Below are 16,464 nucleotides of genomic sequence, written 5' to 3' on the forward strand. Positions count from 1 at the left end.
AAGCTTGTACAGGATAGGGTAGCATGCAGAGCTGCATCAAACCAGTCTCAGGACTGAAGACCACAGCAACAACATTCAGATCTTAACACAAGAGACAAATTGCCTCCCACTGGCTAACACTGATGCTCAGCCATCAGCAGCAGCTTTGCAGCTGGGGTGAGCACAGCCGATCCAAGCGTCGTCATTGGCATCCCGATGGCTAACGATACGTCGCTTTATCGCACACTCTTTCATATTTTTCAGACTTCCCTGTGTAAATCAGCACTCAATTTTTATCTCTGCAGAGCAATATCTGAAAATGGCCTACTTCTAGAGGTGAAAAACGGTCATGTCTTTAATAAATGAATATGTGATCGAGACTTTCTTACTAATGTTACTTAACTGACATACCGCTGTTTCCCAGTAATGTTACCTAAAAAATCATGAAGGAAGTAGTTGTAACATCAGCTGCCTGTGACTGTTGCCTTTGAGAAGATCTGTAAGTTAATGACTGCAAGCTGAACGGCAATCAGAACTATGTTAACATGTAATGAATGTGTGAGGAACAAGATTTCTTGAAAAGACAAAACAGTAGTGATGTGTTGCTGTTTCAAATATTAATTGTCGTGTTAAATTATGTAGGACGGTTATCTGTTGTCACATCACAAGAAACTATCATTTTTTTATTTGATGTGGCATATAAAATTTTGCCACATTCCCCTAGTACTGCTTGGGAGCAATAAAATAAGTTAGCTATAGAAATTGCTGTCTCGTGCATACACGTAACAAGGAAATGAAAGCAAATTACTATGGCAGAAGCATCCAATGCGTAAGGAACACCAATTGGTGATTAGACTGAATGAAATGTATCACTTCTGAGCAAGCGACTTATGCTTAGTCGGCCCGTGCACCACACATCAAGGTACCATAATGCTCCAAATGCTGCGCCCCAGAATGCGGTTTTTCTGGGGGTCATAATTCGAGTTCTGTTGGTGACAGAGACAAGCCGTCTAGTGTTTCGGATACCCCTTAGCCTACCAAACCATTTGTATACCTGTCGGAAGAGATGGCATACTGTAGCTATCCTTCAGTACAGGGTCAAAATTTAAACAACACACACTTCATCCAGCCCAGGCAAACTGGTTCTTTCGCATTAGATGAGGCCTTGGGTGGCTTGTAAAAGCACTATTTGTTAGTGGGCGGTTCCTGTGAAAGCCACAAAGGACCACGACTTTCGGCTTGGCAAATGACCACGACTTTCGGCTTGGCAAATGACCACGACTTTCGGCTTGGCAAATGACCACGACTTTCGGCTTGGCAAATGACCACGACTTTCGGCTTGGCAAATGACCACGACTTTCGGCTTGGCAAATGACCACGACTTTCGGCTTGGCAAATGACCACGACTTTCGGCTTGGCAAATGACCACGACTTTCGGCTTGGCAAATGACCACGACTTTCGGCTTGGCAAATGACCACGACTTTCGGCTTGGCAAATGACCACGACTTTCGGCTTGGCAAATGACCACGACTTTCGGCTTGGGAAAGGACCACGATTTTCGGCTTGGGAAAGGACCACGATTTTCGGCTTGGGAAAGGACCACGATTTTCGGCTTGGGAAAGGACCACGATTTTCGGCTTGGGAAAGGACCACGATTTTCGGCTTGGGAAAGGACCACGATTTTCGGCTTGGGAAAGGACCACGATTTTCGGCTTGGGAAAGGACCAATTATGGGGAGTGTCATCTCTATTGATGATATCATATAGAAATGTTTGCCATGTCTTGTTAAGATAACATTCTTCGGTAACTCAACCCTTTTTTAGTATCATTATCCGTTATGATACCCAAAAGTTCACATTTACGGTACATATGCATGCAAAATTTGTGTGTGATATCCCATCTGAAGTATAAATATAGTTTTAAGTGATGTAATGAATACATGGTAAGGGTTTTAGGGCCATTGCATAGGTTCTGAGGCACCAAACGTCGTTTTTAGCCAGCATTTTTCCAGTAATAAAAGCTTATGGCATACTACCTCTGTATAATAGGCACTTCAGAAAAACACGCAAAGTGGTACTACAGTGCCAAAAACGGCCTCAGGATGGTTATCTCGTGTCGAAAATGACTTAAAATGACTTAAAATGACTTAAAACCTTACATATAACTGGAGAAACTGCAGATTATGTAAAATATTTCGAACAAAATTTTTACATCTTAAGAGGAATATTACAAGCAGAGCTTCTTTGGTAAATTCCACTAGATGAGCAAGGTCTACAGAAAAAAAAATCGAACGATTTCGTGTTAACTTTATATTATGCATACTTATTTGTTGTATACACCTGCGTCGAAGTATACAAGTAAACTGTCGAAATGTTATTTACAGTATTCGGTTGATACGGGATGTCCCACCTGAACTTTTCACAGCCAATATCTCAGCAACCCCCAACAGATACTGACAGCTTTCACGCGTATGAATGTACGGCAGGCGCTCACGAAAGTCAATACTGTGAGACTTTCTAACCCAAGTGCAAATACTGGTTTCAGCACAAACTTAGTTTTTTTTTATGGACACCCTATATTATTCCATACACAATCAATAACATGATAAATCATAATAGTAATGGCATTAATTCCATCGCAATACGTCAATTACATCGCAATGCGTCAATTACCTCGAGAAATTGGAATGTGAATTTGACGTGTGAAGTGAGTGGAACGCGACATTATTGCACATCTCGCGATTCGAGAGTGACCTGCACACTGTTCGTAATCGCGATGTGATTGACCTGCTACGATGCAACAAACGCTTTATTTACGTATCGTTGTGTACAGTGTTAGTACGCGGCCTGGCAAACTTGCGGATGTCCAGTCACTCACAACGTAAACAAGGACACGGTTTACTCGTATGTGCTTCACTGAACTTTCGACAGTACTACAGTGTACATGCCAATAACCACCGACCAGAGTAGACAAAATTAATTGGTCACGCAGAGGGATACATGGTATTTGTATGTAGTTTTATATCAATTACACAACCGTACATGCCACGTACAGGACATGTCACTGGACATCTTTAATGAATGCAACACAATTGAACCATTGCAGATGGTGCAACGCTAACAAACGAAAAGTAGCAGCAGAGTATGAGCTACTACGTCCGTGAGCATGAAACGTAAATTGGAAGGTAAATTAAGTAAAATTTTACACACATTCACATGAGTGATCAATGATGATCGTTTCGTGCTTACCTGGATTCTGGCGGTGTCTCTGCGAGCAGCCTGCTCAGTTCGACGACATCTTCTGGCTGGGTGCGCACTGCGTCAGCCCAGCCCTGCGTGGCCATCACCTGGTATGTGTGGCCCTTTATGTAGGAGACGGCGGTCTGCCTGAGGCCGGGGCAGCAGTGTCGCACCGCGAGAACAGCCGTGGCCGCCGCGTTGTCCACAGCCAGTGCTGCGGCCAGCTGCTGCTCACACTGGGCCTTCAGGCTCGACACACAGTACTTGTCAGCAGCGATCAGTAATCGTGGAGCCATGCTCGCCAGTCGTGGGGCACGGAGGGTGTACATGTATGTTAGCAGCTCTCTCAGCACCGGGCCCTCCACGTCTGTGATGTTGACCAGGCAGCTTCCAACTTCCAGTGTGTCGTGCTGGAGCATGGAGGCGAATACGGGGCTGCCGGTAACGAGGACTGCTCTGTGTGCCACCAGCCGCGTCTCCCCCGCCACCAAAGTCACCATGGCGCCTTTCCCCTCGTCCAGTAGGTCGCCCAGGTGTACGACTGTGCTCTCCTGAACTTCATTGCTGGCTGCCATGGTAGTCAATTCTGAAACACAGCACTACTGATCAGCTCTTTGCCGCTACAAAGCACCTTCAACACATGCAGAGACACCTGTGTCGATCAACAGTTCGTTAAGGCTGTCCATACAGGTGGATTACAACACCACGATATCTTCGTTGCGTAAAACAGCTGCCACAGGTTAACAGCTCCAAATATTCGATATCATGATTTTTGAGGTTTTCTATTTCGTTGCAGCATCCTCATTGTCCACAAGATGTCTTCAGAAATGGAAAGACCCAATTTCTTCAATTTGTAGCTACAGTGCAGTGATCATGAAGTCTTTCAAAATGAGGAGATTAGTGTTTAACGTCTCACCAGGAAAGAGATCATTACAGTTAGAGCACAAGTTTGGACTATGGAAGGATGGGGAAGGAAATTTGCTGGGGTTTTTCACAGGAATCTCCCGGACCTTGCCTGTAGCGAATGCCGGAAATCACAGAAAAACTAAACCATGATGGTCAGGATGTGGGTTTGAACCATCGTAGTCCTGGATGCTAGACCAATATGCCAACCAACGCGCCACCTCACTTAGTCCTTGAAAGTGAAATATAATGTAGCACTAATAAGGTCAGCACGATTTACAGTGTCACTAAACCATTCTAACTTCTCTGGATAACTGGGAAAATCACGACACTTTACGTATGAGAAATGCGTTACTCTGCTCTTAAGAACTAGTCCTGTTATGTTGTCATGCATGGGTTGGTCACACAGTCGACTCACCATCTGCTCCAAAGGTCTTTGGTGCCGCACTGGAAAGTGTTAGACAGGGAAACTACCATTGTTGAGCTGCTATTCTTCCTCAATAGACAAATTATAACAGGACAATGCCGTATCATACATAGGAAGAAAGTTTGAGCCTGTGATAGTGCATATGATAGATGGATGGATGACATATTCTGTAACATTTTTGAAGTGATCTCTTATTACCACAGCACTGGTGATGACAGTAGTAAGAGTGAAGTTTTCATCGATATTACTCCTCAATTATTGGGTATAATTCTAGCTATGGAAATTCTGAATTGCAGCTTGTACAATGAAAGCATAAACCAATCTTCATTTATTATAATTATTTTCTTTCAAATAGGAGTTCATTGCTCTTCTCACACATATAAGCATACACTCTGGGGTACTTTACTACATGACTGATTTCCCAACGTCTTACTGGTATGACTCACTACTGACTGTTCTCTGCAGTATACCGAGCTGCTGTGAATTGGCGTGTGCTCTCTTGAGCCACGCTTTAACAACTTGCTACGAGGCCTTCAGGAAAATCTTATGCAACTGTGCAGAGCCAAAAACGAACCGCACTTTGAGTAATCTCCCAGTATTAATCAATGCAGTACAAGTGCAAGTCCTGTAATCCATAGAAAATTCTTATTTAATATTAGTTTCTGTAAACTGTTACACACTAACGTCGTTTATCCACTTTTGGTTCTGTTTTGTTTTAAACCAAAAATCAGAACTACTAAGGCATGCTGAAAAGTAACACCTCCGATTTTTTTACAATTCTGTTCTCAGAATCGGCCGAGGTATTACGCGTAATGCGTATTACTCGGTCGACTTTCCCACTTTGCTGACATGTAGCGACCCTCTGCCACTAGCGGGCTCCGAACTGTAGCGTGTAACATGGCGGCGTGTGGCGTGACCGTGTCAGTGCGCGAGAGCCCAGCGTGCTGCCTTCTAGTTTCCGACCAGAGAAAGTGGTCCTCCAACTGAAATCCACACGTGGATCACAGTCTCCTTCAGCACGACAACGCCGGACCACACTCGTGCACTGCGACACGAATTTAAATTCACATAATTTGCTGTCAAATGTACAGTTTGGTTTTAGAAATGGCTTAACAACTGAAAATGTTATGTTCTATTTTCTCTGTGAGGTTTTGGACAGATTAAATAAAAGGCTGCAAACGTTAGGTGTTGTCTTTGATTTAACGAAGGCTTTTGACTGTGTTGACCACAAAATATTACTGCAGACGCTGGACCATTATGGAGTAAACGGAGTAGCTTACAATTGGTTCGCCTCCTACTTTAAGAACAGATAGCAGAAGGTAATTCTCCGCAATATTGAGAGTGGTAGTGATGTTCAGTCCAAATGGGGCACTGTTAAGTGGGGCATTCCCCAAGGGTCGGTGCTGGGGCCACTGCTGTTTCTTATTTATATAAATGATATGCCTTCTAGTATTACAGGTGATTGAAAAATATTTGTTTGCTGATGACACCAGCTTGTAATATTGAAACAGTATCAAGTAATGTAGTTCATGAAATAAGTTCGTGGCTTGTGGAAAATAATTTGATTCTAAATCACAGTAAGATTCAGTTTTTACAGTTTCTAACTCACAATTCAACAAGAACCGATATTTTGATCAGACAGAATGGGCATATTATAAGCGAGACTGATCAGTTCAAGTTCCTAGGCGTTCGGATAGATAGTAAGCTGTTGTGGAAAGCCCATGTCCAGGATCTTGTTCAGAAACTAAATGCTGCTTTATTTACCATTAGAAAAGTATCTGAAATAAGTGACAGTTCAATACGAAAAGTAGTCTACTTCGCATATTTTCATACGCTTATGTCATATGGTATTTTTTGGGGTAATTCTTCTGATTCAAAAAGGGCATTTTGGCTCAAAAACGGGCTATTCGAGCTATGTGTGGTGTAAGTTCGAGAACCTCTTGTCGACCTCTGTTGAATAGTCTGGGAATTCTGACATTTTCTTTAATGTCGTTTGTTGCTAGCAATATTAGCTTATTCCCAAGAGTTAGCAGCTTAATACTAGGCAGAAATCAAATCTGCATGTGGAATGCTCTTCCTTGACTCTTGTGCAGAAAGGAGTGCAGTATTCTGCTGCATCCATTTTCAATAAGCTACCACAAGAACTCAAAAATCTTAGCAGTAGCCCAAACGCTTTTAAGTCCAAACTGAAGAGTTTCCTCGTGGCTCACTCCTATTCTGTCGAGGAGCTCCTGGAAGAGCTGAAAAATTAAGCAAACTCCAGTGTTACATTGTTGATTTTCTTTATTTAAACTTACGAATTGTCGCCTGAATATGTTTCTTATATTTCACTTTATCTGTTTCCAGTATCGTGTTATAATTTCATGTATTGACTCGTTCCATGACCACGGAGACTCCTCCTTAATGTGGTCCCACGGAACAATAAATAAATAAATAAATAAATAAATAAATAAATAAATCTGCCTGACACCTCGGATCCACTACCATCGACCATCCTCTGTAGTCCGGACTTGGCTCTATCTGATTTTCGTCTGTTTCCAACACTTAAAGATGATAATTGAGAATTTGTGTTTGACAGTGATGCAGCAGTGCATGCGGAGGCTAGGTTGTAGCTCCGTCAACAAAATCGAACATTCTACAGTAACGGTATCCACAAACCGGTCTCTTGTAGGGAGAAATGTGTTCGTCGGCAGGGTGACTCCGTTGAGAAATAATTATGAAGACATGAGGAATGAAGATACAGAATATTAATAAAGTTTGTTTTATCTGAAAATATTTCAAAGTTTTCACACACAGGATGCGGTAAAAAGACCTGTCATATTTCAAAAGGTAGTTACAAACAAACGAAGGTACTGAGAAAATACTTCCATTTGTGAACTACGAATACTATGCCATTTTACATTGTTCTTATTGTTGTTGTTGTTGTTGTTGTTGTTGTTGTTGTTGTCGTCGTCGTCGTCTTCAGTCCTGAGACTGGTTTGATGCAGCTCTCCACGCTTCTCTATCCTGTGCAAGCTGCTTCATCTCCCAGTACCTACTGCAACCTACATCCTTCTGTATCTGTTTAGAGCATTCATCTCATGGTCTCCCTCTACGATTTTTACCCTCCACGCTGCCCTCTAATACTAAACTGGTGATCCCTTGATGCCTCAGAATACGCCCTACCAACCGATCCCTTCTTTTAGTCAAGTTGTGCCACAAACTCCTCTTCTCCCCAATCCTATTCAATACCTCATTAGTTATATGATCTACCCATCTAATCTTCAGCATTCTTCTGTAGCACCACATTTCGAAAGCTTCTATTCTCTTTTTGTCCAAACTAGTTACCGTCCATGTTTCACTTTCATACATGGCTACACTCCATACAAATTCTTTCAGAAACGACTTCCCGACACTTAAATCTGTACTCGATGTTAACAAATTTCTCTTCTTCAGAAACGCTTTCCTTGCCATTGCCAGTCTACTTTTATATCCTGTGTCATTTTACATTAGTAGGTTTTAAAAATTATGTCCAGTAAATGGCGTCCTCCATTGTTGACACATTGACGAAGCCTTTCCCGGAAGCTGTCTAAAGTACGTGTTATTTTCGATGGAATTACAGCCACTACCTAGGTGACTGCCTCCTGACGTGCTTTCAGGGTTGTGGTGCGGTGTTTGTACACTTAACACCCATTTTTGACCTATTTTGTATCTGTAGCGATATTTCTATGACAGCTTGTAGTATTGTTTCTGTATAATGTCTGTCGTGGAAATTCTCGGGCCATGTATACATGTTTCAGTTATGCGAAATTTAGAGTGATGTTTAAAATTATGCTTGTAGATTTAAGTAACTAATGGAATGATTGCTATGTAATGTACTATAAATGACTTGGTCCATAATTAGGAAACCAAGGGTTGAATATAAAAGAAGTAGGGAAGCCCCACAGCTACAGAGTGGAAAAGGTGTGGTTGGCGACCAGTGGCAACTCTTGCTTTTTAACGAGTAAGTGTGGGCTGAGCAGTGTTGTGTTTAGCACCACGATAGCAGCAGCGGATCACAGTGTCTCATATTACTGGAGTTTTGAGGCCAGAAGAGCTTAAGAGCAATATTTATGGGGCTCAGATGCTGAATTTGGTGATACCATGATCATGGCGTGGTTTTTGGCCCTATAAAAATATTTCGACACCAAGAATAACAGTAATAGGGAGAGGCCAACAGTAGCACCATGACTGCATGAATGGCAGGTTAGTAGCCACTGCAAATCCCGTCACCAGTGCCTTCCACTAAATTGATTTGCATTTGGCTCTCTGTAAATGGACCATGTATTTGTGAACTTTGCTTGAATTCAATAATAATCGTCGTGTTACTGAAAAGAATCTTACACCAGTGATTACCCCAAATTACTACCCTAGTGAGTTTAATTCCGAGTGTCTTAATTTTTTGTAAGAAAGTGGTTGAACTTTAATGTTGTGTTATCATTCGTTCAAATGGCTCTGAGTGCTATGGGACTTAATATCTGAGGTCATCAGTCCCCTATAGCAGAACTACTTAAACCTAACCTAAGGACATCACACACATCCACGCCCGAGGCAGACCGTAGCGGTCGCGCGTTTCCAGACTGAAGGGCCTAGAACCGCTCCGCCACACCGGCCGGCGTCATTTACGCAGCCAATTATTTTGAGTAGGTGAAAAGACTGCTTATTAAAGCACATTTGTTATTTAAAGAGGTATAGTTTGTTGTGCTTTACTTAACTAATAATCAATGATAAGAATACTTACCTTTTCTCATATACAGGGTGTTACAAAAAGGTATGGCCAAACTTTCAGGAAACATTCCTCACACACAAATAAAGAAAAGCTGTTATGTGGACATATGTCCGGAAATGTTGGAGCTCATTTTAGTTTCGTCAGTATGTTCTTCCACCTACGCTCAATGGAGCACGTTATCATGATTTCATACGGGATACTCTACCTGTGCTGCTAGAACATGTGCCTTTACAAGTACGACCCATCATGTGGTTCATGCACGATGGAGCTCCTGCACATATCAGTCGAAGTGTTCGTACGCTTCTCAACAACAGATTCGGTGACTGATGGATTGGTAGAGGTGGGCCAATTCCATGGCCTCCACGCTCTCCTGACCTCAACCCTGTTGACTCATTTATGGGGCATTTGAAAGCTCTCGCCTACGCAACCCCGGTACCAAATGTAGAGACTCTTCGTGCTCGTATTGTGGACGGCTGTGATACAATACGCCATTCTCCAGGGCTGCATCAGCGCATCAGGGATTCCATGCGACGGAGGGTGGATGCATGTATCCTCGCTAACGGAGGACATTTTGAATATTTCCTGTAACAAAGTGTTTGAAGTCACCCTGGTGCGTTCTGTTGCTGTGTGTTTCCATTCCATGATTAATGTGATTTGAAGAGAAGTAATAAATTGAGCTCTAACATGGAAAGTAAGCGTTTCCGGACACATGTCTACATAACATATTTTCTTTCTTTGTGTATGAGGAATGTTTCCTGAAAGTTTGGCCGAACATTTTTGTAACACCCTGTATACTGCTGTAGTTAATGAACATGGTTCTTCAAACCATGAAAGTTTGAAGGTCCTCATGTACCATCCTAGTTATTTAATGAAGCAATTCAAAGGTTCCTTCAGAGCCAGTGTAGCTTGATTTGAATTCTGTTTAGCTGCTTCAAACTGAGTTTAAGAAAGAACTGTTTACTGTATTATCTATTCTAACGCAAGTTGGTTAAAAAATGGTTCAAATGGCTTCTGGGACTCAACTTCTGAGGTCATTAGTCCCCTAGAACTTAGAACTACTTAAACCTAACTAACCTAAGGACATCCACACACATTCATGCCCGAGGCAAGATTCGAAACCTGCGACCGTAGCGGTCTCGCGGTTCCAGACTGTAGCGTCTAGAACCGCACGGCCACTCCGGCCGGCGAAAGTTGGTTAATGAATGGGCACAGAGGCCCTGTATTATGCAATGAAGTTATAGATTACGATGATTAGTAGACCACCTGATTTGAATGCAGAACCATTTCAAGCTTTTCCATCTTCACTATTGCTGCTAGTTCCATGTGTGTCGGTATTTCGTTTTATGAACTGTTGCACCTCGTTCATTTTAGGTACGTGTTGTTCAGAGACATATGCTGCTGTTCACTATCTCACTGGTCATTTGGTTATCTGACTTACTAATTGGTAGCACATTTATCTGCAAGGTTAGATTATTTTGTTGTAGTGTGAACAGATGTAAGAAAAGAGGGGTGTGTGTGTGTGTGTGTGTGTGTGTGTGTGTGTGTGTGTCAAGGAAGGTTATGTTAGGTTATTCTTAGCACTGCCTTCTGCTTTATCATTTTGCTTGGCACGAGAATGCCTAATTAGGCTGGCGACCTGTTTTATTATGTAATGTGACAACTTGATTTTATGCTGGGAGGACGTCTGCTCCTGACCTGCCATTTACTATTGATTATACTCTCTGTTAGAGTATTTCGGAAACAAATCCCAGTTTGATTGCTCTGTTTCCGGCAGGTTATCTCACGGTCACATCTCAAAAATTTCCCACAGAGGTATAACGTTAATATCGACTATCGTTTAAGGTAGTCGCTGGTACTGTTATACACTTGAACCTTTAAGAGTTCCCAAAGAGAAAAATTACAATGTGACAAATCAGGGCACGGCGATGTCTCCTCTCTAAGCGAGAAGATGACCAGGAAACAATGCTCTCAAAATCTATAGAAGTGTGAGCTGTGGAACCAGATGCTCCCTCTCAACAGTCCCCAACCATCTGATTTAATGTAAGTCACTATCACGTGACGGTGGAGATTTGAATTAACCGTTACCATTACGCCATCTTCCTCGAAAAATACGGTACACACACACACACACACACACACACACACACACACACACACACACACACCTAATACAGCAACGGCGTTCTAAACTGTCACACTATAGCTGTGAACCGTTGTTGGAGTTCCTGAGGGATTTCTGCTATCCATAGCGCATTTTTGTTTATTTACAGTATCTGAAAAGTGGAAGTTCATCACCACAACAGCGGTTGGGAATGTTCTGAAGAATTACTCACACAGACCTGTGAGTTTCAGAATGACTCACTTCATTCTTTGATGACGATCATTTTGAAGGGGTGCTTGTGAACATCTGTGTGCAGATTGTCATACCAGATAAGCCCATGTTTAAGTGCTGAGCACTTTGGGAATTGCTGAACAGATGCTTTCACATGTGGCACGTTTTCTGGTGGTGTTTCAGTCCAAGGCCGGCCAGTAGATTTTCCTTTGGGTGCAGAGCCGATGCTCTAGAGTTTCACATCGAAAGTCCAATAGCTTTGTCAGGAACAGCACCATGTCGGCCAAGCTCAACCGAATGCAAAATGTTCGCTGACTGGTCTCAGAACCACAATTACGAATATGCACTGCCACAACAAAAACACGATGCTCAGCAAGCCAAGACATTGTGCCTGCTGAAAATGGCACGTACATCACTAACGATCAACACCTCTCCCACGGCCTTAACGCCACCAGGACTTACACCGTGACCTCTCCTAATATGGGAAAGCTCTCTGTTGGACCCCGTACGAAAGTCGGGAGCATTTTTCAAATGCACTCTTAATGGAAAAATCAGCCATGTGAGAAACAAATTTAAAAATAGTAATTTCAGTGTAACCAACACAATCAGTTATCGTCAAGCCTTTTTTTACTTTATTGTAATTTCATGTCCTTGCCCAATATGGGCAAGGGAGGGCTGGCCGCGGCATAGTCCGCTGCTCTTCAGCTAAGTGGCTGTGCAAAATATATAGGCAGGGGAACTCATACATAAAAAGGGCGAAAAATAAGGGGGACATAAAAACGCAGAAATTGAGATAGTGGAAGCTAAAATATATACTAATGTGGGGACATTCACTGGCGCACAGTTAAAAAGTCGACAAAGATAAAAGAACACAGTTGCAATTTGTGGGGCACTGGAGTCGAACACACGTTAAAAGTCAGCCACAGTAGACAAAAAACACACAGCATGACAATCCTCAATCCCCACTAACATCTACAAGGACGTCCCACATTGACTTTTCATACATTAGACTGACCTAGCAAAGATGTTGAGGCAGAGACAGTGGTGGACGAGAAGTCCCTCCTGGCCAGAGTAATATGCAAAACGGATCAGTACCGGACGCAGCAGCAAATTCATGAAGACAACACTGAAGTATATGGAACCAGAAGTTGTGCAATTAGAGTTTCACATCGAAAGTCAAATAGCTTTATGAAAGGAACAGCACCAGGTCGGCCAAGCTCAACCGAATGCGAAATGGTCGCTGACTAGTGGTCTCAGAACCACCATTGAGGTTTGCCGACGACATTGTGATTCTGTCAGAGACAGCAAAGGACTTGGAAGAGCAGTTGAACGGAATGGACAGTGTCTTGAAAGGAGGGTATAAGATGAACATCAACAAAAGCAAAACGACGATAATGAAATGTAGTCGAATTAAGTCGGGTGATGCTGAGGGAATTACATTAGGACATGACACACTTAAAGTATTAAAGGAGTTTTGCTATTTGGGGAGCAAAATAACTGATGATGGTTGAAGTTGAGGGGATATAAAATGGAGACTGGCAATGGTAAGGAAAGCGTTTTTGAAGAAAAATTTGTTAACATCGAGTATTGATTTAAGTGTCAGGAAGTCGTTTCTGAAAGTATTTGTATGGAGTGTAGCCATGTATGGAAGTGAAACGTGGACGATAAATAGTTTGGACAAGAAGAGAATAGAAGCTTTCGAAATGTGGTGCTACAGAAAAATGCTGAAGATTAGATGAGTAGGTCACATAACTAATGAGGAGGTATTGAATAGAATTGAGGAGAGGAGGAGTTTGTGGCACAACTTGGCTAGAAGAAGGGATCGGTTGGTAGGACATGTTCTGAGACATCGAGGGATCACCAATTTAGTTGAGTGCAGCGTGGAGGGTAAAAATCGTAGAGGGAGACCAAGAGATGAATACACTAAACAACAACAACAACAACAACAACAACAACAACAACAACAACATGGTAGACAGTCAGTGCCGGTGACAAAAGCAGTGTACTGCGTACATGGGTCGCAGGTGGAAACTGCGCGATGGTGGACCACAGATCTCCTGGATCACTGTTAGCACGGTAAGAACCCAAAGGCAAACAGCTGACACAGTGTTGGAGAAGTTATAATTAGAAAATAATAAGAGAATGCACTTTGGTAAAGTGCTTCTTCTGGACAGCTTAGTATTAAATGTCGCCTGAAGGACGTGGACAGTGGTTGAACCACGAAACGTTTTCACGTCATCATTCTGAGTCTGCCTCCAGTATTACTCCCACCTCTCGACGATGTGAGTGATATACCAGCAATGACGGGTGGTTCGAATTCTGCGCCAACTACAGCTCCCCTCTCCCCAGTTGCATAACTGATGTGGGTTAGGGACACACAAATCGCCAAAGTGGCGTCCGTCGTCGTCGTCGTCGATCGTCATCAGTCGAGACAGGCAGCCAGTGCAGACTGCTCTGGCACAGAAGGTGAACAGACAGTAGTGGGACTTTTATGGGAGTGAACTTAGCATAGAACAGGAAAAGAATGCAGCTCCCCAAGCAACAAACCAGTTTTAGCAGACCTATCTGAAATGAGAAATCTTATTGGTTGAAGGTACAAAAATCAGTGTCATACCTGTAGATACTCATTTTTTATGTCTGATGTGACTGCAGTTGTATGCTGTCACCCAGAAAATCTTCGTTCATTCTATTTGGTCTTATTCGTCACTTGTCTGGCATAGGAACCGAATCTCGACATGCAATTGTAGCCAAATTAACATTGTGATGGAGCGTCTTCAAAAAATAAGCACCTACATCTCGACTCAACAGACTACTTTACGGTGTGTAGAGAATTATACCTCTGGCGCCGTCGCCGCTGCCGCACGTTACCCTCCCCCTGCCGCAGGCAGTAATTTTCCGCCAGTGTGGCAGCACTGCATCAGCTGCTCGGGGAAGTCCCGGCGTCTGGCAACCCCGGGGTGCTCGCAGTAGACTCACTGTTGTCTCCAATAGCGGACAGACGCCTCCTGACACCAATCCGCTATTTCACAGTGGCGATACATCTGCTCAGTTGTCAGACTAGCAGCCAGAGTATGTATCAACAAAACCTTATCCCCATCTCAGATTTCTGGCAGGTCCGATGTTTGTGTCCTGGGTAAGGCTTCAACCGCGGCCCTAACTTCTTACCAGATGAGCTACCCGGCCATGTCTAAAGACACTGGTTAAAACAGATCTAGGCATGCAGCGTTGACGCACATTATGTTTCACAAATTTAAAGTGTCAGCAAGTTTTACAGTGGCATAAGCCATACTGCAGAGTAGACGATTCATTTTGGGTTACACTGAAAATGTGTGGCGTCATTTACGCAGGAGATACTGGAGCTTCGCATCACCACAGTGACGACAAATTGAAAATTCACAACTTATGTTGAAACTGTTCCCAGTAAAGAATTTGGTGAGTGTCTGCCAAATTTAGAAGCATACAAAAAGTGAATATGTTACGTTTACGTCATAGGGTCATCTAGATGGGAAATGGTTTTGCGCTGTGTCACGTTGGTAGTGTTTCGCCACTGCTGTTACGTGTTGCCAGAGTATAAAAAAATGGTTCAAATGGCTCTGAGCACTATGGGACTTAACATCTTAGGTCATCAGTCCCCTAGAACTTCGAACTACTTAGAACTACTTAAACCTAAGGACATCACACACATCCATGCCCGAGGCAAGATTCGAACCTGCGACCGTAGACGTCCCGCGGTTCCGGAGTGCAGCGCCTAGAACCGCACGGCCACCGCGCCCAGCGCAAGAGTATAGACACGCTTCTACACCCATGACTTGGGCCATTTTTACTTTGATGCAGGCTTGCCCTTAACAGTTAATTTTATATAGTCAAAGTGTACTCCAAACTAAGCTGTCTACCTTCTGTAGTACTTTTGTCCTACTTCGTTTTCTAATGCTAGAGTAACCGTTTTTATAGCAGAGGACAAATCCGAGTGAACCCATACTTTTCTTTTGCTTCTATTACATCACCTAGTAGCTAGCTGAAATGATGTGACGTAATCGACTGAACGAGCACCCTATATATTTTCCTGTAGTTCGGGATCACTAAAAGAATCTCTTACACTTTAAAACGAGTAAGTCTACAGGATTATGAAATTCGCCTGTACTGCAACTCTCCATAAACTCAGGTCAATATGGTTAGTAGACTTTTGTGAATGCAGCTTAAACGCTCCAGAGAGCAACACTGGAAACGTGCTACAGTTAAACGCACCAATGAATATGCTGTTGACTGTGTCACCAACTTTGAGTGCAATCAGTCTGAACTGCAAATACGACTTGACCCTGTTTTCGGCCGTAAAAACAGTTTTTCGGCATCAGCGACAATTCCCATGCGGAACTGTACAACCCGAAGTGTACCATGTGGAAAGGAGACGGCAACAACGCTGAAGCACCAAAGAAACTGTTATAGGCATGCGTATTCAAATGTAAACAGGCGCTGCGGTTGGCAATGCCTATACAGGGTGAGTCACCTAACGTTACCGCTGGATATATTTCGTAAACCACATTAAATACTGACGAATCGATTCCACAGACCGAACGTGAGGAGAGGGGCTAGTGTAATTGGTTAATACAAACCATACAAAAATGCACGGAAGTATGTTTTTTAACACAAACCTACGTTTTTTTTTAAATGGAACCACGTTAGTTTTGTTAGCACATCTGAACATATAAACAAATACGTAAACAGTGTCGTTTGTTGCATTGTAAAATGTTAATTACATCCGGAGATATTGTAACCTAAAGTTGACGCTTGAAACCTCCGACGTTCATTTGCGTGTTGTGACAAACACGGGCCACGGTC

At 42.9% G+C, this 16,464-nt stretch overlaps 1 protein-coding gene across 1 annotated transcript in view; it reads right to left on the reverse strand.

Moving 5' to 3' along the window:
• Positions 1-16,464, reverse strand: part of LOC126427208 (ankyrin homolog) — a 127,992-nt gene that overhangs the window by 28,296 nt on the left and 83,232 nt on the right. The window contains exon 2 of the mRNA XM_050089440.1: positions 3,229-3,805. Within this exon, the coding sequence (XP_049945397.1) occupies positions 3,229-3,794 (566 nt within the window). The 5' untranslated portion in view covers positions 3,795-3,805. The remainder of the gene's footprint in view (positions 1-3,228; positions 3,806-16,464) is intronic.

This window comes from Schistocerca serialis, chromosome 11 (assembly GCF_023864345.2).
Source record: "Schistocerca serialis cubense isolate TAMUIC-IGC-003099 chromosome 11, iqSchSeri2.2, whole genome shotgun sequence".
Lineage (NCBI taxonomy): Eukaryota > Metazoa > Arthropoda > Insecta > Orthoptera > Acrididae > Schistocerca > Schistocerca serialis.